This window comes from Protomyctophum parallelum (genome assembly GCF_964188405.1).
Source record: "Protomyctophum parallelum genome assembly, chromosome: 13".
Classification (NCBI taxonomy): domain Eukaryota; kingdom Metazoa; phylum Chordata; class Actinopteri; order Myctophiformes; family Myctophidae; genus Protomyctophum; species Protomyctophum parallelum.
The window spans coordinates 50738403-50761935 of NC_139708.1; the positions used below are offsets into that span (position 1 = coordinate 50738403).

At 41.5% G+C, this 23533-nt stretch overlaps 1 protein-coding gene across 1 annotated transcript in view; it reads right to left on the bottom strand.

The window, feature by feature from the left end:
* Positions 1-23533, bottom strand: part of cacna1ha (calcium channel, voltage-dependent, T type, alpha 1H subunit a) — a gene marked incomplete at its 3' end in the record, with an annotated part of 325861 nt that overhangs the window by 173457 nt on the left and 128871 nt on the right. The window contains exons 3-5 of the mRNA XM_083779213.1: positions 22285-22418; positions 22021-22118; positions 3756-3915 (exon numbers count right to left, since the gene is read on the bottom strand). Of these exons, the coding sequence (XP_083635339.1) occupies positions 3756-3915; positions 22021-22118; positions 22285-22418 (392 nt within the window). The remainder of the gene's footprint in view (positions 1-3755; positions 3916-22020; positions 22119-22284; positions 22419-23533) is intronic.

Consider the following 23533-nt stretch of genomic DNA (forward strand, 5'->3'; position numbering starts at 1 on the left):
TTTTAAAGTGTAGTTGATTATGAAGAGTTGGTAACCAAGTGGACCCTTATTAGATCAGGCCTATGTAAATGTTCCAGATGAGTAGCCTACAAATAAAATAGCTATATTAGTAGTTAATAGTTAATAGTTAATAGTTATTATTATTTGTCTGCAGAAAATAATGTATGCCAGGGTCCAGGGACAAGATTTGTATTGTTAAATGCTTGTAGATCGGCTATTTTCGCTTCTTTTGGAATTGTTTTCATATACCGGGTTGCTTATTTCTCAGAACCTGGCAACCCCGCGACGATAGCTTTTTAGCTACGTTTAGCATTATATTGATATCAATCCTGCAGCTAAAACAAGTAGCCTACATATCGCGCTATATTACATATCGATGTGATCTGCGTTATTATGACCTTAATTTTCATGGCAGGTACATTCCAAAGTAACTAATAATAACGACGTTATGGTGACATAATGTTACAATGTTTACATGTTTACATTAAATGAATTCCACTCTTCTTCTTCTGCTATTGGAAACAGGAAGCCATTTCAACATGTCCCTTTGTTCTGATTCACCAGTGCCCCCATCTGGAACATTAGCTTTAGGCGGACCGAAAATAAACACACTTTTTACAAAATACGATGGTTAATACTTCTTTCTCTGCTATTTCTGTTAGCCAGTTAGTAAAAGACTAGTATTATCTTCAAAAACGATTGTGTACAAAAAAGCGGAATTTAGCGGAATTTGCATACTTTGAAAGGAAAGCTGATTTTCTGATTAGCATTGGTTAGCATTGCTTAACTCAATGGTTAAAACATTAGACATAGTGACTTATTTAAGCAATTACAACGACTTAATGACACTAAAACGACTTTCTGATGGAATAAAAACATTCTTTAACATTCCAACTGTGTTAATGTGGCTAAAAACGAAAACCAAAAAAAAAAAAAAAAAAAAGTATTTCGTTCAATTGTGAAGTTATACTATTGCCGACTTGTGGTTGAAATCACTGGCACTGGTCACATCATAACTGACACATACAGAGACACCTCCCTGACAATAACGCCGAGACAGCTTGTTTATTTTTGGACCCACAACGCTTATAGTAGACGATATTAAGATCACCCCATGTTATTCTCCATAGATAAATTACTTCCGCGAACCAGGGGAATCGAAGGGATGAGCGAGTTACGTCAGGACTTCGGTGCTCTATATAGAGTCTGGAACTACACCGTGCATGTGTTCCTTACATTCTAGTCGCCCAGACAACTACTGTATTCCACAATCTCTGAATGCTATATAGAGTCACAATCTCTGAATGCTATATAGAGTCACAATCTCTGAATGCTATATAGAGTCACAATCTCTGAATGCTATATATAGAGTCACAATCTCTGAATGCTATATATAGAGTCACAATCTCTGAATGCTATATATAGAGTCACAATCTCTGAATGCTATATATAGAGTCACAATCTCTGAATGCTATATAGAGTCACAATCTCTGAATGCTATATATAGAGTCACAATCTCTGAATGCTATATAGAGTCTGGAACTACACACCCAATTCTACAACATGTCGTTTCGAGGAAGCAATCCGATTGGTTGAACTAAACCAGCACCGTTCACCACCTAATCAAAACAAAGAATTCAGCTGCTCTGTTTTCCCAGAGCGCTATAGCAAACTCGGTGGCTAGGCTATAGTTTCTTGGGACATTTGTGGTCGTAGTGACTATACGTACATCTGTCATTAAAAAAATAGCGATTTTCTTAGTTTTAAGGGTAACTGTGGTAGAATTGCAATATACACTCGAGGGTGTGGTTTAACGTGATTATTGCCACTTCAGTGATGCTTGCGTAACTCGACTCCGTCTCGTTCCTGACTGCATCACTGTCGTGGCAATATTCACGTTAACCAACACCCTCTCGTCTAATATTGCTTAAATCCGAGTGATCCGGTTGTCAATTCCGTTCGCAAAAATATATTTTAAAATATCTTGTGCTCTGTGTTTGCACCACAGAAGTGATTTGTTTGGCTGAGCACGGAATGTGATGTATGATGATGTATGACGACAAGAGCGCCCCTCGCTTCACACGAGTGTGATTTTTTTGTAATTGCCATTTCTGCTAAGCAGCAGGCTATATATGCTTAGATGATTTATATTTATATTAGGATACATCTGCGCGACTGTAAAGACGAAACTCCCACTTTATATTTTACTTTAGATAGTGTTGTAGCCAATTTGATGATTTTATACGGTGGTGAATTTGTTGTGAAGTTGCTATGACAACCTGGGCATAGGCGGGTTCAGCCAATCACAGGCACAGCCTACTTGTATGTGTCACATGGTGCACGGCAGCAGGGAATTTGGGAAACGCCACAGGGAAGCCACACAGTTTTTCAACCGTGCGTGTTTTGTTTTGTTTTTCAGTTGTTAACCCTTGAACTACCGTTCACGGAAAAAACGGAATTAATCGAAAAATCTAAACCTCCCGTTAACGAAAAAAACGGAATGACAATCAATATCAGTTATCGCGGGGTCAAAAGAGCAAAAATTAATATTTTTTCGCTAATATCACTACTGTTGGATGTAATTTACCAAAAAACGTCCGAAATCCGCGTGATCGTGCGCTATCGTGCACGCGCGCCGTCTCTATGTGCGTCGCTGTAAAAAATGTGATATTTTGCGATCTTTTGGGGTTGATTTGAGGTTAATTTGACTTAGTTATGAAAAATATAGCATTAGCTTAGCAATCCGGACCAGCCAAGCTATTGACTAGGGTCAAAATACTACAGGATGTTGTTGATCGTTGAACCGGAAGTGACTTAGGAAGATCCGTCTATTTTAGCCAAAATCAGCATAATGGTGCTTTCCCGCCATCTGGTGGCGATTCGAGAGAATACATTTGCAATGAAAAAAAAACAAAAACATCTCTTCAATCCACCAGATCTTTCTTGTATGTTAAAACGATGAATTAAAAATATGCCAATTTGTTACCCAAACAAAAACATTGGGACTGGCAGTCCAAGGGAGTTAATTTTGGTTTATTTTACAGCACCAGGTTATTGTTCATTTACAGTTAAGTAGCCGGTCTCTGTTATGACATCCTGCAATCAAAATAAAGCCCCTTTAATCAGACCAGTGTGTGTCCAGTGGAAACCTCGTATGAATCTGATCTCAGGTCAGAATGGGTTAAATGCACTTAACAAGATCTGATTTACTGTCAACACCACCACGCGTTGGAAAGACCTTCATTCACACCATATCCCTCACTGGCATCCTTTTGTTGGAAAAGTTGCCTTTACAGATAAGAGTTTCTGTCGCTCCAGACCAGGGTTGAACTTGTTTTTGGCAGCACATTTTGATTTTAGTTTTAGTCATAGTCTCTTGAATACCTTTCATTCAGTTTTAGTCACATTTTAGTCACCGGGACTGTTTTAGCGTTTAGTCTAGTTTCAGTCGACTAAACATACAGTTGATTCAGTCGACTGAAATGTACTGTGGCGGGCCTTGATGCCGTCGTAATGACGTCATTTTACACTTGCTGAAAATAGCCGATATCCAAGCTCACAACGGGTCGCGCTTGGTGAGCTTGAAGATCGGCTATTTCCAGCATGCAACCAAGTGTAATATGACTTACACTGGATCTCTTGTCCACTAGTCCCCTCCTAACATTTTAGTCTATAGTTTTAGTCGACAAAAACAACACTGCTCCAGACTGTATATGTGAATATTGACGAGAGGCGGCGGTATGGCCAACGCTTACGTTCGGACGTCCTCTCCCAGGAAGCAGCGGTTCCTCAGCAGCCCCGCCCACAGCTGGACGCCCACGATGCCGAAGATGAAGAAGACGAAGAAGCAGAGCAGGAGTACGTTCCCCAGCATGGGGAGGGTGTCCAGGAGGAGAGTGACCAGGATACGCATACCTGGATACCACACACACACACACACACACACACACACACACACACACACACACACACACACACACACACACACACACACACACAGCACACACACACACACACACACAGTTACTACGGCATGGGCAGAGTGTCCAGGAGGAGAGTGACCAGGATACGCACACACGCACGCACGCACATTGCCATCAGCATGAGATCAGATCAGAAAGTATTGTGTGATAAACACTTATTAGTGCTATGAGGCATGTAATGGTGTCATACACACACACACACACACACACACACACACACACACACACACACACACACACACACACATACATGTGCTCAACACCAGTGTTGTTTTCGTCGACTAAAACTAAGACGAGAAATGTTCGTCAACTACCTTTTTCCACTGGCGAAAACTAAATGGAAACTAAATGAAAACTAAGCTATGATGACTAAAACTAAGACTAAATATACTGACAATTTCGTCAACAAATAAAAACTAGACTAAAATGTTAGGAAGGGACTAGTGGACAAGAGATCCAGTATAAGTCATTTTACACTTGGTTGCATGCTGAAAATAGCAGATCTACAAGCTCACAACGCGTCTTCTCAGCAAGTGTAAAAACAGTCATTACGACGGCATCAAGACCCGCCAAAATACATTTTAGTCGACTAAATCACCTGTAGATTTAGTCGACTAAAATCTTATGACATTTAGTTGACTAAAACTAGACTAACAATAAAACATTCCGGGTGACTAAAATGTGACTAAAACTAAATGAAAACTACTCAAAAGACAAAGACTAAAACTAAAAATTTCTGCCAAAAACAACACTGCTCGACACTGTGACAAAAGCACATTATTAATGTCGTTGTGCTTTATTTTCTGTACACAGGGCAGGATAATTTCACGGCGGCCCGTCGGTCGTTGCCCCTCTCTTTGGCCGTGTTGTGCCCCCCCGAAAAATGACACGCCCAGACGGCCACACAGTGTCCGCAGTTCCCCCCCGAACGGAACGGCGCCCACAGCGGTTCATTTTACAGTTTTTAATTACGATAACAGTCTGTGCAGCGGGCACATGAACACCAGAGATATGTTTCGTGTATTGTAGTTCTGTTGCCATTTGCCAAGTGCCGGTTTGATTATTTTGCATTACTTTGCCTTAACTACCCCAGCTGGTCGTCATGACGCGCACGCGCGCACACGCACACACACACACACACACACACACACACACACACACACACAGCGCCCAGCCACGCTGCTGTTATGTCATAACAAACATGAAGGGAGATTCAGAGCGGCGTATTAAACAGTAAAGCAACGGGCCCTTCACTGTTATAAATGAGATTCAGAGCGGGGTATTAATTAAACACTAAAGCAACAGGCCCTTCACTGTTATAAATGCAGGTTTCATGTTGGGTCAAATTGATAAACTGCGTGAGCCACGCATGCTTTTAATAGTTTACACGGTTGAGCAATTGAGCTTAATGTCTGTCGGGTGCAAACTATAGTCTTCTAGCTCTGTCCTCTTACCTGTGCACAAATCCTCCTGCTGAATGTCTTCTTATTTTATTGTTCCAAATAAATTATTCCATCTGAAAAGTCCTTAATTCAGCAACAGCTTCCAACAACAACAACAACTAGAACTGCACTCTGTCGAGTGCATACTTGCTTGTTGCACACTAGTAGGCCATAAATGGCCAACTAGTGCGCAAGCAGAGCGCGCAAGTCCTTTCGACCGCTGTAAACTGTCAAATCTCAGTATCTCTGTGAAGGAACGTTTGAAATGTATACTTTTTAGATGTAACTATTTGCTACCTAACTACTTTATGCATATAAACACCTAGTATTATTAAGTATGATTCAAGTTTCTATCTACACACCACGTACTCTGGTCCCAGCAGATCAGGCACAATTTGCTATTTTATTTTGACTGATTATGTATATAGTATACGTATGACTAGCTCTAAATGATGACGTAAGAAATATATATAGTATATAGGCATATACTATATACGTATACATAATACATATATACTCTATACTCTATACTGTATAAAGTGTGTAGTTGTAAGTTGATTAGCGGTATACTGTGGTTACTTTGCGCCAAAAACCGTGACAGCTGTCCCGCCATTTGATGTTTATGCAAGAAAACAGCAAATCTGTGCCTGGTTTTCTGGGACCAAATGACCACAAATGACCATATTTCTTACGTCATCATTAAGAGCTAGTCATACATACACACCACGTACTCTGGTCCCAGCAGATCAGGCACAATTTGCTATTTTATTTTTACTGATTATGTATATAGTATACGTATGACTAGCTCTAAATGATGACGTAAGAAATATGGTCATTTGTGGTCATTTGGTCCCAGCAAAACAGGCACAGATTAGATGTTTTTCTGCATAAACATCGAATGCCGGGACAGCTGTCACGGCGGAAGAGACCGGGCGAAAACATTACTTGCGCGCTCTGCTTGCGCAAGTAACAACACAAGACGCTAACTGAAGTTGTGAAAATAAAATAAAAACATCCACTCGTTTCCACTCTCACTCTATCGCCAGCTGTAGCCAATTAAACATCGTTAAGCTGTGTTTAACAAACTACACTACAAGTACAACAGAAAAATTATACATTTTGAATCTCTATACAGAGCTTAAAATGAACTGACACAACTTTGCAGCAGTGAGTGACATGAGGTGTTGTGTTCTTATATCCTTACTGAATTGAATCATAATTATACACAAGATTGTCTTTCATGGTTCCTTTATTGTAGTGACCGCTCCTGGTCTGAATCATAACAGTCTGTTACATCACCTTTGGTGTCCCTATACATTTATGTTACCTGTCGTTACCTGCTTCCTGGTCATGTGACCTCAGTAACCAATACACGACAACATGAGGTATTTGTTTTTTCCTTAGACAATTTAATGCAGACATTATAGGCCAGTAGGCTACTTCAGTGTCTGAATGGGAAAATCTTATTTCTGTTATGTTCAATATATTACTTTAGCACAAAATATAGGCTTTTCTAAACCAAGCCCTCATTAAAAAGTTATGTAGGCTGTCATTGTATTTTCTGTGAATTAACTCACAGTTTAACCCTGCAGTGATCCTGAGCCATTTTAATTCCAAGGACCCCCAAATTAAATGTATCTGAATTAGGCTATAGGCCCCAGGGTCCTATAGGCCATTTCAGTATGATTTTAACCCATTCTGACCTGAGATCAGATTCTAAAAATGTCTATTACATCCTGACAGTTTCATTATTAACCCATTCTGACCTGAGATCAGATTCTAAAAGTGTCTTCGATTTTTCAAAAATAGCAGACCTACAAGCTCGTATCGCGCCACTCGGTGGCGCGATATGAGCTTGTAGATCTGCTATTTTTCAATAGCTAAAGCATAACATGATGCCGACACCAAAATGGGTGCCCGGTCAGAATGGGTTAATCTCTGGACTGGGACCCCAATACATGCCACAGACATGTTTACAATATTTTACAACAGTAGCTACTCATATTTTGTTTAAAATGTAAAGCTGTGATTTATTTAAGAAGCACTGTTCTGAACCAATTCATGTTCGCCTTCAAATAAAAAAAAAGTAATCATCCTTAATCTTTAAGCTAAAATAATTATGACCGGGGACTCAATCATTGTTTTAACCCATTTTTGGGCGGAACCCCTTTTGGTGTTAGCATCATGTTATGCTTTAGCTATTTGAAAATAGCAGATCTACAAGCTCATAGCGCGCGCTACGAGCTTGTAGATCTGATATTTTTTTAAAATCGAAGAACGACTGACACGGAAACATAGCTTTTTCAGAAAACTGTCAGGATGTAGAAGACATTTATAGAATCTGATAGAATCTGAATGAAATTACGTCTTGTCGGGATTGGCACCCATTGCAAAGACGTCTAGAAGACGGGATTACGGTTTTGGCACTTATATATCAACGCGAGGCGACAACGTCCGTTCCTCTCACGGGATCGCAACCAACAACCAACGGTCCCCGTGGCCACGTGAACCCACAACCTGTCCTCTACCACTACAGATACAATTACTACCGTCTGACAGTCTGACAGGACTTCACCACAACCAGGTCTGAACCCACAACCTTCTACCGCTACAGATACAATTACTACCGTCTGACAGTCTGACAGGACTTCACCACAACCAGGTCTGAACCCACAACCTTCTACCGCTACAGATACAATTACTACCGTCTGACAGTCTGACAGGACTTCACCACAACCAGGTCTGAACCCACAACCTTCTACCGCTACAGATACAATTACTACTGTCTGACAGTCTGACATGACTTCACCACAACCAGGTCTGAACCCACAACCTGTCCTCTACCGCTACAGATACAATTACTACCGTCTGACTGTCTGACATGACTTCACCACAACCAGGTCTGAACCCACAACCTTCTACCTCTACAGATACAATTACTACTGTCTGACAGTCTGACATGACTTCACCACAACCAGGTCTGAACCCACAACCTTCTACTGCTACAGATACAATTACTACTGTCTGACAGTCTGACAGGACTTCACCACAACAAGGTCTGAACCCACAACCTTCTACCGCTACAGATACAATTACTACTGTCTGACAGTCTGACAGGACTTCACCACAACAAGGTCTGAACCCACAACCTTCTACCGCTACAGATACAATTACTACTGTCTGACAGTCTGACAGGACTTCACCACAACCAGGTCTGAACCCACAACCTTCTACCCCTACAGATACAATTACTACTGTCTGACAGTCTGACAGGACTTCACCACAACCAGGTCTGAACCCACAACCTTCTACCGCTACAGATACAATTACTACTGTCTGACAGTCTGACAGGACTTCACCACAACCAGGTCTGAACCCACAACCTTCTACCGCTACAGATACAATTACTACTGTCTGACAGTCTGACAGGACTTCACCACAACCAGGTCTGAACCCACAACCTTCTACCGCTACAGATACAATTACTACTGTCTGACAGTCTGACAGGACTTCACCACAACCAGGTCTGAACCCACAACCTTCTACCCCTACAGATACAATTACTACTGTCTGACAGTCTGACAGGACTTCACCACAACCAGGTCTGAACCCACAACCTTCTACCGCTACAGATACAATTACTACTGTCTGACAGTCTGACAGGACTTCACCACAACCAGGTCTGAACCCACAACCTTCTACCGCTACAGATACAATTACTACTGTCTGACAGTCTGACAGGACTTCACCACAACCAGGTCTGAACCCACAACCTTCTACCGCTACAGATACAATTACTACTGTCTGACAGTCTGACAGGACTTCACCACAACCAGGTCTGAACCCACAACCTTCTACCGCTACAGATACAATTACTACTGTCTGACAGTCTGACAGGACTTCACCACAACCAGGTCTGAACCCACAACCTTCTACCCCTACAGATACAATTACTACTGTCTGACAGTCTGACAGGACTTCACCACAACCAGGTCTGAACCCACAACCTTCTACCCCTACAGATGCAATTACTACTGTCTGACAGTCTGACAGGACTTCACCACAACCAGGTCTGAACCCACAACCTTCTACCGCTACAGATACAATTACTACTGTCTGACAGTCTGACAGGACTTCACCACAACCAGGTCTGAACCCACAACCTTCTACCCCTACAGATACAATTACTGCCGTCTGACAGTCTGACAGGACTTCACCACAACCAGGTCTGAACCCACAACCTTCTACCGCTACAGATACAATTACTACTGTCTGACAGTCTGACAGGACTTCACCACAACCAGGTCTGAACCCACAACCTTCTACCGCTACAGATACAATTACTACTGTCTGACAGTCTGACATGACTTCACCACAACCAGGTCTGAACCCACAACCTTCTACCGCTACAGATACAATTACTGAACCCATTTTGACCTGAGATCAGATTCTAAAAAATGTCTGTTTGAAAATGACAGTTTTCTGAAAAAGCTATGTTTCTGTGTCAGTCGTTCTTCGATTTTTCAAAAATAGCAGACCTACACAAGCTATGAGCTTGTAGATCTGCTATTTTTCATAATGCTAACACCAAAAGGGGTTCCCGCCATTAAGACCTGAGAGGCCCCGATTCAACAAATGTCTTGACAGTAAAAAAAAATAAGTTTCTATCCATACTTTTCCTGGGCTGTGTGTGCTCCAGTTCCTGTTGATTTCATTGGATATCATTGGTCATCTGACCAGTTTCATTGGCTTTCATTGGATCAAATCGACAGGAACTGGAGCACACACAGCCCAGGGAAAGTGTGGATATCAGTGGTGTTATGGGGGGGGGGGGGTCAAGAACCCATTGAATTATCTCCATCTCCACCCCCCCCCCCCCCCCCCACCCCAGAAGCACAGATACGAGTTAAAAAAAAAACGTTCACAGTGAAAGAATATTACATTCAAACATCTGCGCACACGTTCACAATTATTTTCTAAAATAGCAGATTCTACAGGCTTGTAGAATCTGAGCTTGTATAGAATCTGCTATTTTTTGCAGCTATAAAGCATAAAATAATGGTAAAAAAAAAAAGCTACGGGACGCGACGACGCGGATGATGCGTTCCCGGTCTTAAAGCGTTGACAAGGCAGCGGCGCCCGGCCCGGCCCGTGCACCTCCTCCAGCTGCCGCGGGCGCTCTGCGTCAGCGTCAGCGGGGCTGAAGTGAAGGAGGGTCCGGTCTGTCTCCCTCAGGACCTCCCAGGGTGTTCTGATCCTGTCTTTAAACACAGCTCACAGCGCCGTCACGTCGGATCCACTCAACGTGTACGCTAGCTGCGGCTACTATACGTACGCAGCGGCTAGCTGTCACGGTTTGAGACGAGGAGAGAGATAGGAGGCTATAAGTACGATGCAAGGGGTTTTAACCCATTTTGGTGTTAGCATCATGTTATGCTTTATAGCTATTGAAAAATAGCAGATCTACAAGCTCATATCGCGCCACCGAGTGGCGCGATATGAGCTTGTAGGTCTGCTATTTTTGAAAAATCGAAGAACGACTGGCATAGAAACATAGCTTTTTCAGAAAACTGTCAGGATGTAGAAGACATTTAATAGAATCTGATCTCAGGTCAGAATGGGTTAATAGTAGAATTAAATACACAAGGGAGGAAGAATACACGAGGAGAAACACTAGGAAACTACTAAGTTCTATGAATACAAGGAATAAACACTATAGGAAACTACTAAGTTCTATGAATACAAGGAATAAACACTAGGAAACTACTAAGTTCTATGAATACAAGGAATAAACACTATAGGAAACTACTAAGTTATATGAATACAAGGAATAAACACTATAGGAAACTACTAAGTTCTATGAATACAAGGAATAAACACTATAGGAAACTACTAAGTTCTATGAATACAAGGAATAAACACTAGGAAACTACTAAGTTCTATGAATACAAGGAATAAACACTAGGAAACTACTAAGTTCTATGAATACAAGGAATAAACACTATAGGAAACTACTAAGTTATATGAATACAAGGAATAAACACTATAGGAAACTACTAAGTTCTATGAATACAAGGAATAAACACTATAGGAAACTACTAAGTTCTATGAATACAAGGAATAAACACTAGGAAACTACTAAGTTCTATGAATACAAGGAATAAACACTATAGGAAACTACTAAGTTCTATGAATACAAGGAATAAACACTAGGAAACTACTAAGTTCTATGAATACAAGGAATACACACTATAGGAAACTATTAAGTTCTATGAATACAAGGAATAAACACTAGGAAAATACTAAGTTCTATGAATACAAGGAATAAACACTATAGGAAACTACTAAGTTCTATGAATACAAGGAATAAACACTATAGGAAACTACTAAGTTCTATGAATACAAGGAATAAACACTAGGAAACTACTAAGTTCTATGAATACAAGGAATAAACACTATAGGAAACTACTAAGTTCTAGGAATACAAGGAATAAACACTATAGGAAACTACTAAGTTCTATGAATACAAGGAATAAACACTATAGGAAACTACTAAGTTCTATTAATACAAGGAATAAACACTAGGAAACTACTAAGTTCTATGAATACAAGGAATAAACACTATAGGAAACTACTAAGTTATATGAATACAAGGAATAAACAATATAGGAAACTACTAAGTTCTATGAATACAAGGAATAAACACTAGGAAACTACTAAGTTCTAGGAATACAAGGAATAAACACTAGGAAACTACTAAGTTCTATTAATACAAGGAATAAACACTAGGAAACTACTAAGTTCTATGAATACAAGGAATAAACACTATAGGAAACTACTAAGTTATATTAATACAAGGAATAAACACTATAGGAAACTACTAAGTTCTATGAATACAAGGAATGAACACTATAGGAAACTACTAAGTTATATTAATACAAGGAATAAACACTATAGGAAACTACTAAGTTCTATGAATACAAGGAATAAACACTATAGGAAACTACTAAGTTCTATGAATACAAGGAATAAACACTATAGGAAACTACTAAGTTATATGAATACAAGGAATAAACACTATAGGAAACTACTAAGTTCTATGAATACAAGGAATAAACACTAGGAAACTACTAAGTTATATTAATACAATGAATAAACACTAGGAAACTACTAAGTTATATTAATACAAGGAATAAACACTAAAGGAAACTACTAAGTTGGGGATTAAACATGTTCTGTTTATAATCTAAACACTGTGACACGTTTAAAAAGTGTTACAAATATGTGTTTAAAACCTTTATAACCTGTCCTAAACGCTTGGGTTTAGTGTCTACATTGAGGATCTGACAAAGGACTGAAACACAGATATAAATACAAAGACTGACTGTAGACACAGGTGGTGAGACAACAAGTTAGACAACACAGGTAAAATGGTAAATGGTGCATTTATATAGCGCCTTTATCCAAGGCGCTTTACAGAGATTGTGCATTGCATTCACCCATTCACCCATTCACACACACATTCATACACCGATGGCAGCGGAAACCATGCAAGGCACCAACTAGCACATCGGGAGCAATTAGGGGTTCAGTGTCTTGCTCAAGGACACTTCGACAGTAACTCTGGGGGAGCCCGGGTTTGAACTGGCAACCTTACGGTTACCATCCAGCCACTCTACCCCTGAGCCACCGCCGCAAAGGCAACGGAGGAAACCAAGGGACCAAAAATACTACAAAACAAAAGCACGACCGAAAACGTTATGGATCGATCGTGACAGCGGCGGGCGAAAAGTATACATTCACTGTATACAGGTTTGAGGTACTTTTTCTTTACTGGAGTATCCTTCCACTGAAATTATTTGAAAAAACGTTAGTTTGTAGACTTGGGTTATTATTACAAAACATATAATATGTACCACTTCAGCCCTATATTTAAACTTTGGCTATCTACTTAAACTATCGCTTTATATAAGTGGTTAACCCATTCTGACCTGAGATCAGATTCATACGAGGTTTCCACTCATGGACACACACTGGTCTGATTAACCCATTCTGACCTGAGATCAGATTCATACGAGGTTTCCACTGGACACACACTGGTCTGATTAACCCATTCTGACCTGAGATCAGATTCATACGAGGTTTCCACTGGACACACACTGGTCTGATTAACCCATTCTGACCTGAGATCAGATTCATACGAGGTTTCCACTGGACACACACTGGTCTGATTAACCCATTCTGACCTGAGATCAGATTCTAAAAATGTCAGTCGTTCTTCGATTTTTTCAAGAATAGCAGACCTACAAGCTCGTAGCGCGCCACTCGGTGGCGCGCTATGAGCTTGTAGATCTGCTATTTTTCAATAGCTAAAGCATAACATAACGCTAACACCAAAATGGGTTCCCGTTCAGAATGGGCTAAATTAGGAATGCGACACAAACAAAAAAAAGTATCCATGAATTCAAGTCTCCACGGGGTGAGTAATCTATATCTACTTAAACTATCGCTTTATATAAGTGGTTAAACATGGCTGACAACATGTGTGTGTGTGTGCTTACTGTGTATGTTCGCGTGCACAGACATTTAAGAATAAAGGTTCGAGAAGCAGTGTTTTACTGTACCACCGTGTGAAAGATGATGAGCAGCGCTGCGTGCTGTGTGTACAGTAGATAACATCGGCAAGTCTGACATACTTAAAACAGGAACGGCGTCTATGGGCTTTCAACTCTGCTGTCCTGTGAAGTCCTAATTGTTCCTGCTTTTTTTTGCAGGAATGAGTCATCACCGTGTGTGTGTGTGTGTGTGTGTGTGTGTGTGTGTGTGTGTGTGTGCGTGCGTGTGCGTGCGTGCGTCTGTTCACTTGCGTGTGCACAGACACACTCATCAAAGGACTGAAAAGGGGGAAAAAGGACAGATATAGCTAATTAGGCAGAGAGTTTCCTTCCTGGTCATATTTTCAACATGACGAGGCAAGAAAGCCCCAGAGATGAAAACCGAGGAAGAGTCTTTATGCATCCATCCATCTACACCACGTTTGTTTTTAAGCCATTCTGAACGGGAACCCATTTTGGTGTCAGCATCATGTTATGCTTTAGCTATTGAAAAATAGCAGATCTACAAGCTCATATCGCGCCACCGAGTGGCGCGATACGAGCTTGTAGGTCTGCTATTTTTGAAAAATCGAACGACTGACATTTTCTTAGAATCTGATCTCAGGTCAGAATGGGTTAATCAGACCAGTGTGTGTCCAGTGGAAACCTCGTATGAATCTGATCTCAGGTCAGAATGGGTTGATCAGACCAGTGTGTGTCCAGTGGAAACCTCGTATGAATCTGATCTCAGGTCAGAACGGGTTAAGCCATGGTAGGCAACATCTGTGTGGGCGCTGGGCGCTGCACATGGGTGCATGAATTTGAGAGGCAGAAAGACAGCCTATGGCACAGCTAGGGCGCGGAACGCAACGGGCTCTATGCACACATTTAGGCCTTTTAGAAAGACCTTCACCCTTCTCAACTTCCTTCACAGGCTGTTACCGATGATACTAATGAAGGCTCTGTTCCATTCTGGTCAAACGGAGTCAGTGTTAATGATGCTAATGAAGGCTCTGTTCCATTCTGGTCAAACGGAGTCAGTGTTAATGATGCTAATGAAGGCTCTGTTCCATTCTGGTCAAACAGAGTCAGTGTTAATGATGCTAATGAAGGCTCTGTTCCATTCTGGTCAAACAGAGTCAGTGTTAATGATGCTAATGAAGGCTCTGTTCCATTCTGGTCAAACAGAGTCAGTGTTAATGATACTGTAATGAAGGCTCTGTTCCATTCTGGTCAAACAGAGTCAGGGTTAATGATACTAATGAAGGCTCTGTTCCATTCTGGTCAAACAGAGTCAGTGTTAATGATGCTAATGAAGGCTCTGTTCCATTCTGGTCAAACAGAGTCAGTGTTAATGATGCTAATGAAGGCTCTGTTCCATTCTGGTCAAACAGAGTCAGTGTTAATGATGCTAATGAAGGCTCTGTTCCATTCTGGTCAAACAGAGTCAGTGTTAATGATGCTAATGAAGGCTCTGTTCCATTCTGGTCCAGTGGGCCTCAATTTGGACATTACCAAGGGAAAATGGAAGTACGTAGAGCTTGCAAGGAGTTTTAACAATTCAACCAAACAAGGAGCAAATGTATTGTTATTCAAATGATGTTTTGGCAACACGCACACGCGCGCACACACACACACACACACACACACACACACACACACACACACACACACACACACACACACACACACAGCCTTTCCCCGTATTGCACATAACAAACAGCTCAGCTCAGAAGCGTATAACACAAACAGACAGTGACAACATCAGAGCCCACAGGACAGAATAGCGATGAACCGTGGCCATGCGTTTCTCCACCCAGTCAGTCAACACAGAGATGTCATTCAGTCTGACAACTCTAAACCCTCTGCCCCTCGTACCGCTGTCCCTCATCCCTCTCACACAGAGACAACTCTAAACCCTCTGCCCCTCGTACCGCTGTCCCTCATCCCTCTCACACAGAGACAACTCTAAACCCTCTGCCCCTCGTACCGCTGTCCCTCATCCCTCTCACACAGAGACAACTCTAAACCCTCTGCCCCTCGTACCGCTGTCCCCCATCCCTCTCACACAGAGACAACTCTAAACCCTCTGCCCCTCGTACCGCTGTCCCTCATCCCTCTCACACAGGGACAACTCTAAACCCTCTGCCCCTCGTACCGCTGTCCCCCATCCCTCTCACACAGAGACAACTCTAAACCCTCTGCCCCTCGTACCGCTGTCCCCCATCCCTCTCACACAGAGACAACTCTAAACCCTCTGCCCCTCGTACCGCTGTCCCCCATCCCTCTCACACAGAGACAACTCTAAACCCTCTGCCCCTCGTACCGCTGTCCCTCATCCCTCTCACACACAGACAACTCTAAACCCTCTGCCCCTCGTACCGCTGTCCCTCATCCCTCTCACACAGAGACAACTCTAAACCCTCTGCCCCTCGTACCGCTGTCCCTCATCCCTCTCACACAGAGGGATGAGGGACAGCGAAGCAGGGGAAAAAAACCCTTAACTTTCAGGCCGGAGAGTTGCTATCGACAGTTCTAATTAAATAACCTATAATTAACCGAGTGCCGCGCTACGAGCTTGTATAGGTCATCGGCGCGACGGGGAGTCATCTATCCAGGAAGAGTTACGGACGACGGCACACACACGCTAGCACGCACACGCTAGCACGCACACGCTAGCACAACTCTGATAGAACACACCGCTCCATAAGCAAAAAGGCTTTTAATTAAGATTTACAATATTCTCAACCCACCATCTTAACCCTTCATTTGATCTCTTACCATCAGGCAGGAGGCTTATATATATTAACATTTTTTTTTTTACAATACTTTGTGCCAACTATCACCTATAATCCCTATACCGCCCATGATCGCTGTTTTGTCTTATGGGCAGGGCAGGAAGGCCGTCGTGTGCGCTGAGATTGTGGGAAACAAGAGAGACCTGCCATGCTTTATGGCAGTGTTTGGAATACCTGGGACAGGACACACACACACACACACACACACACATCATATGAAGTCATATTACATTCCCACAGTAACATATACACACACTCTCTAAAATGGCCATCACTCACACACAAACGCAAACAAGGCGGGCATATATATTGTCGCCGTGTGTGCCTGTGCACACACACACACACACACACACACACACACACACACACACACACACACACACACACACACACACACACCATGTGATCATCATCACTCACAGAGGGAGCGTAAAGGCCAACCTCTTTCACATGCTAACTGCAGCTTTAGTGTGGGAACGAGGGGTCATCTTTCAAACACACATGTGGCCCACCCTCGCATCCCATTTCATCATGTCGTGCTTTAGCTATTGAAAAATAGCAGACCTACAAGCTCATAGCGCGCCACCGAGTGGCGCGCTATGAGCTTGTAGGTCTGCTATTTTTGAAAAGAAATCGAAGAATGACTGACATAGAAACATAGCTTTTTCAGAACACTGTCAGGATGTAGACATTTATTTTTAGAATCTAATCTCAGGTCAGAATGGAAAACTGTCAGGATGTAGAAGACATTTTTTTAGAATCTGATCTCAGGTCAGAATGAAAACTGTCAGGATGTAGAAGAATTTTTTTTAGAATCTGATCTCAGGTCAGAATGAAAACTGTCAGGATGTAGAAGAACATTTTTTTTAGAATCTGATCTCAGGTCAGAATGGGTCAAAAAGTATCAATAACATTTCACAGCATTATCTCATAATTCCTTCGCTTATATCGTTTCAAACCCAAAGCAGGAGAAAACAATACAGAACTTCACAGGAGTAAGCATGCAGGGATAGTGGGTTCTGTCTGGGCCCAATGGACCCCAGCCAAACGGTACCGCTGGTACAATGAAGGGATAGTGGGTTCTGTCTGGGCCCAATGGACCCCAGCCAAACGGTATACTGCTGGTACAATGAAGGGATAGTGGGTTCTGTCTGGGCCCAATGGACCCCAGCCAAACGGTACCGCTGGTACAATGAAGGGATAGTGGGTTCTGTCTGGGCCTAATGGACCCAATACAGAACTTCACAGGAGTAAGCATGAAGGGATAGTGGGTTCTGTCTGGGCCCAATGGACCCCAGCCAAACGGTACCGCTGGTACAATGAAGGGATAGTGGGTTCTGTCTGGGCCTATAATGGACCCCAGCCAAACGGTACCGCTGGTATAATGAAGGCATAATGGGTTCTGTCTGGGCCTATAATGGACCCCAGCCAAACGGTATACCGCTGATATAATGAAGGGATAGTGGGTTCTGTCTGGGCCTATAATGGACCCCAGCCAAACGGTACCGCTGGTATCCTTGTATTGTGACAATAAACCGGTGCCACGCTGGCCCATAAACCTCCAGAATGTTATGACACCGTTGTCATCGCGGTTCCCCCGGGTTCTGGATTCATGGCTATACTTTCTGTCAACCGGGCTTTTAAGGAAGAGAGTAACGGCCTCAGAGTGCTTCCTTATACTGTAGCTCCTCCGTTGGGCGTTCTTCAAACGGAACTTTACACACAAACACACATCGGTTTTCATGGCGGTAAACTTTCCATATATGGCCAGATAAGGCTATATACTGTAGCCCAGTGTTGTTTTTGGCAGCACATTTTGATTTTAGTTTTAGTCATAGTCTCTTGAATAGTTTTCACTTAGTTTTAGTCACATTTTAGTCACCTGGAATGTTCTAGTGTTTAGTCTAGTTTTAGTCGACTAAATGTCATACGATTTTAGTTGACTAAATCTACAGTTGATTTAGTCGACTAAAATGTGTTTTGAAAGGCCTTGATGTCGTTGTAATGACATATTTTACACTTTGGTTGCATGCTGAAAATAGCAGATTAGATATACAATCTCACAACGCGTCGCAGCGCGACGCGTTGTGTGAGATTGTATATCTGCTATTTTCAGCATGCAACCCAGCATAAAACTGGATCTCTTGTCCACTAGTCCCTTACTAACATTTTAGTCTAGTTTTTATTTGTTGACGAAATTGTCAGTATATTTGTCTTTCGTTTTTATTTAGTTTTTATTTAGTTTTAGTCAGTGAAAAAAGGACTGGACTTGCTTCAGCAGCGCGGCAGCATGCTCCATAGTGACGTGACAATAACCCCTCCGCAGTGTCCGCACACACACAAGGCAAGCACACTCAAATCTGGTCAAAACTATAAAGACTTTGAAACAACGTGTTTTACATTCTATCTCTCTCGCTCCACGCCTAAACTCTCGTCCTCTCTCTCTCCTAATTATTGTGCAGCGCAGCTGTACACACACACACACACACACACACACACACACACACACACACCGAGTACTAAGTAAGTAGCCTATAGGCTACGGCTCTAAAAACATTAAATACTGCGGGAGCATTATTACCACACTAAACAAAGTTGGATTTGTACATTGCACAAACTGCAGAATGCAGATACATAACGTAAGTGTTCTTATTATTGTCCGTCTACTCTGGGTTTTATAATGCAGCGTGAGTCCGCGATAGCCGATCTGTAGCTCACAACGCGTTGCGCTGATTGACAGTGCACGTGCAGCAGCTACTGTATAAAATTATATTTAAGAAGGCTACTATTTTAGGCCCGTGCAGGGCTCTAGTGTGTGTGTGTGTGTGTGTGTGTGTGTGTGTGTGTGTCGCATGCGTGCGTGCATTACATTGTATTTTGATTTGAAATAAATAATGATGAATAGATGTCTATACTGTTGCTTGTGTGTGTGTTTTTTTAGACAATAGACCACTTAGCATTTGATTTAACTATGAAAGAAATGAAGACGATGAAGGATATCATGAAATGTATGTTTCACTATATGTAAAATACCATGACTCTCCCTCTGAATGAAATTAAAAATCGGGACCTACTAAATTAACCCTAAAAATATATAGGGTAGTGCCCAAGCCCTGTTAGCCATGAGTACAAGTAGATGATTTGATTATAGATAAGTGAGCGCTATGATATTAAAATGGACTGAGCTGTGATTGCGCCGTACTGCGCAAAATGGAGTCGCCGGGGGCCATTGGCCTATTATGCCTATAAATGCATATCATGCCTGTTGGTGAAATATAAACATCTAAAATGGTTCAGTAATAATTAGCATAAGTTAGTATTAACGAAAAACATCTAATACTATTTTAAATTGGTCTAGTAAAGTTAGTAACTAATCAGAAGCAGCAACCATTTTGTTTCAAACAACTGAACTAGACCAATAATATAGTAGGCTAGTATTTATGTTTTTCGTTAATAATAATACATGCTAATTATTATTGAACGTAAGTACGCTGGTATGTACGGTATGCAGTGTTGGGCGCGTTACTTAAAAAAAGTAATTAGTTATAGTTACTACTAGTTACTTCTCCAAAAAAGTAACTGAGTTAGTAACTGAATTACTCTATTGTAAAAGTAATTAGTTACTAGGAAAAGTAACTATTTGCGTAAAAAAAGTTGTAATATGTCTAAGAATTTGGATTGTTTTTGGGAGCAGGTTTCACAAGGTGCATAGAGTAGAACAGCATAGACAGGTACTGGTACTTACAAGTTACAACTTACACATAAGACATAATAACCTTTTGCCATGAGGGAGAAATAAACTTCAACTTCAATATATGTATTGAACCTCAACAGTAAACCAGGTGTAATTGCCTAGTGCCTACACCAGTGGCTCTCAAACTTTTTGGACCTCAAAAGTCCAACAACTTCAGACAAGACAACTGGTAGACAATACTGTCTAATTAAAGACACAAATTGGCTCAGAACCAGACAACTGGTCAGTCACTCACACTCTCACACACACACACACACACACACACACACACACACACACACACACACACACACACACACACACACACAACTTTGAGCAGAGCGCTGTGGCTCTGAGTTTGAGAATAGACCCCATCGTCCAAGGGTGTGTGTGCGCGTGTGTGGTGGGGGGTGGTATCTTAGCAACACTGAATGATCTGTCCCATTGGTCGTGTGCTCGTATTATGAGCCAATGGCTGCAGCTCTGAGCTTCCCAGACCCAGGTTGACATCTCATCTATGCCGTAAAGTGAACTGACAGCCACAGGTCTGGTACCATATTAGCAGCAGTGAGCGCTCTTCTCTTCTCGTGAAGAAAGCAGGACAGAGTTGTCAAATAAATCCCGCCGTCATTCATATACTGTATTTATTCTCCGACCCGACATTAAAATACGGAACAACGTGCGTCCCGTATCAGTTCATTACGGGGCTCGTGACAGGCTGCAGACACTTGAGAGTTGGGACTACTAGCCGATAGCTTGGGGACGCTTAACATAATAACGGAGCACATTTCATTGTCAGTAACGGTAACTGCGTTGTAACAATGACAATTGTAATTAATTAGATTACCCGTTACTGAAAAAAATAACGACGTTAGGTAGCGCCGTTTGTTTAAACGCCGTTATACCCAACACTGACGCTATGGTACACTATAAGCTTGTAGATCTGTTTATTGTAAGCATGTGTAGTAGACATGGGGTATAAAGGCACAATTAAGCTATCGCATCCAGCTATACCACATACAGCATTGGATGATATCTAGATATATCTAGATATATCTCCGTCCTCCTGATGACATTCATTCACTCACTTTAACCTTTAACCTCCGTCCTCCTGATGGCATTCATTCACTCACTTTAACCTTTAACCTTTAACCTCCGTCCTCCTGATGACATTCATTCACTCACTTTAACCTTTAACCTTTAACCTCCGTCCTCCTGATGGCATTCATTCACTCACTTTAACCTTTAACCTTTAACCTTTAACCTCCGTCCTCCTGATGACATTCATTCACTCACTATAACCTTCAGCGGGCACACCAGTTCTCACACTTTCGAGTGTCACACACACACTCACTCTCACTCACACATGAACGCACACGCACACGCACACACACACGCACACGCACACGCACACGCACACGCACACGCACACACACACACACACACACACTTCAGTGAAGACAGACTTACTTGGTACTCTGTTGATGGCCCGGAGTGGTCTGAGCACACGGACGGTACGGATGGCTGATAGACTGGCGTTGTGACCATCCAACGAATACTCCATCATCCTGGAGAGAGAGAGAGAGAGAGAGAGAGAGAGAGAGAGAGAGAGAGAGACTTACAATCAATTGCCACAACTATCTTCTACACAACAGCCATGCCATGACACACACACACACACACACACACACACCTGTGCAGCTACAGTACATATTCATATTTTACTGTACCCACCCCGCCATGACGATGAAGAAGTCCAGACGGTTCCAGGTGTCACCGAGGTAACACTTGGAACCGAAGATCCCCAGGGCGACCATCTTGATGACCATCTCCACCGCGAAGAACGCAAAGATACAGTCATCCAGCACCTATAACATATTATTATATTATATATAGATACAGTCATCCAGCACCTATAACATATTATTATATTATATAAAGATTCTGTCATCCAGCACCTATAACATATTATTATATTATATATAACACAAGAAGGCAAATATACAGTCATCCAGCACCTATAACATATTATTATATTATATATAACACAAGAAGGCAAAGATACAGTCATCCAGCACCTATAACATATTATTATATTATATAAAGATACAGTCATCCAGCACCTATAACATATTATTATATTATATAAAGATACAGTCATCCAGCACCTATAACATATTATTATATTATATAAAGATACAGTCATCCAGCACCTATAACACATTATTATATTATATATAACACAAGAAGGCAAAGATACAGTCATCCAGCACCTATAACATATTATTATATGAAGATACAGTCATCCAGCACCTATAACATATTATTATATTATATATAGATACAGTCATCCAGCACCTATAACATATTATTATATTATATATAGATACAGTCATCCAGCACCTATAACATATTATTATATTATATAAAGATACAGTCATCCAGCACCTATAACATATTATTATATAAAGATACAGTCATCCAGCACCTATAACATATTATTATATAAAGATACAGTCATCCAGCACCTAAACAACATATTATATTATATAACACCTAAACAACATATTATTATATATAACACAAGAAGGCAAAGATATAGTCATCCAGCACCTAAACAACATATTATTATATAGAGATACAGTCATCCAGCACCTAAACAACATATTATTATATTATATAACACCTAAACAACATATTATTATAATGTCTTCTAAATCATGACAGTTTCCAGTCGTTCTCAAACCCCCAAAAATATATGTAAATGGCCGCCGACCCACATCTCAAAACATGTTGTTCCACGGACAGGGGGATCCAACAACCAAATCATTTGAGTTCAAATGTTTGCTCTGAAAGAGCAAACACTTCATTAATTGGACAGCTCTGCGGACCAAAAAACAACTGCATTCCGTTGCTGTCAGGCAGAAACCTTGTACTGTACACTACAGTATGTCCATATTTCTACTTTATGTTTTGTTATTTA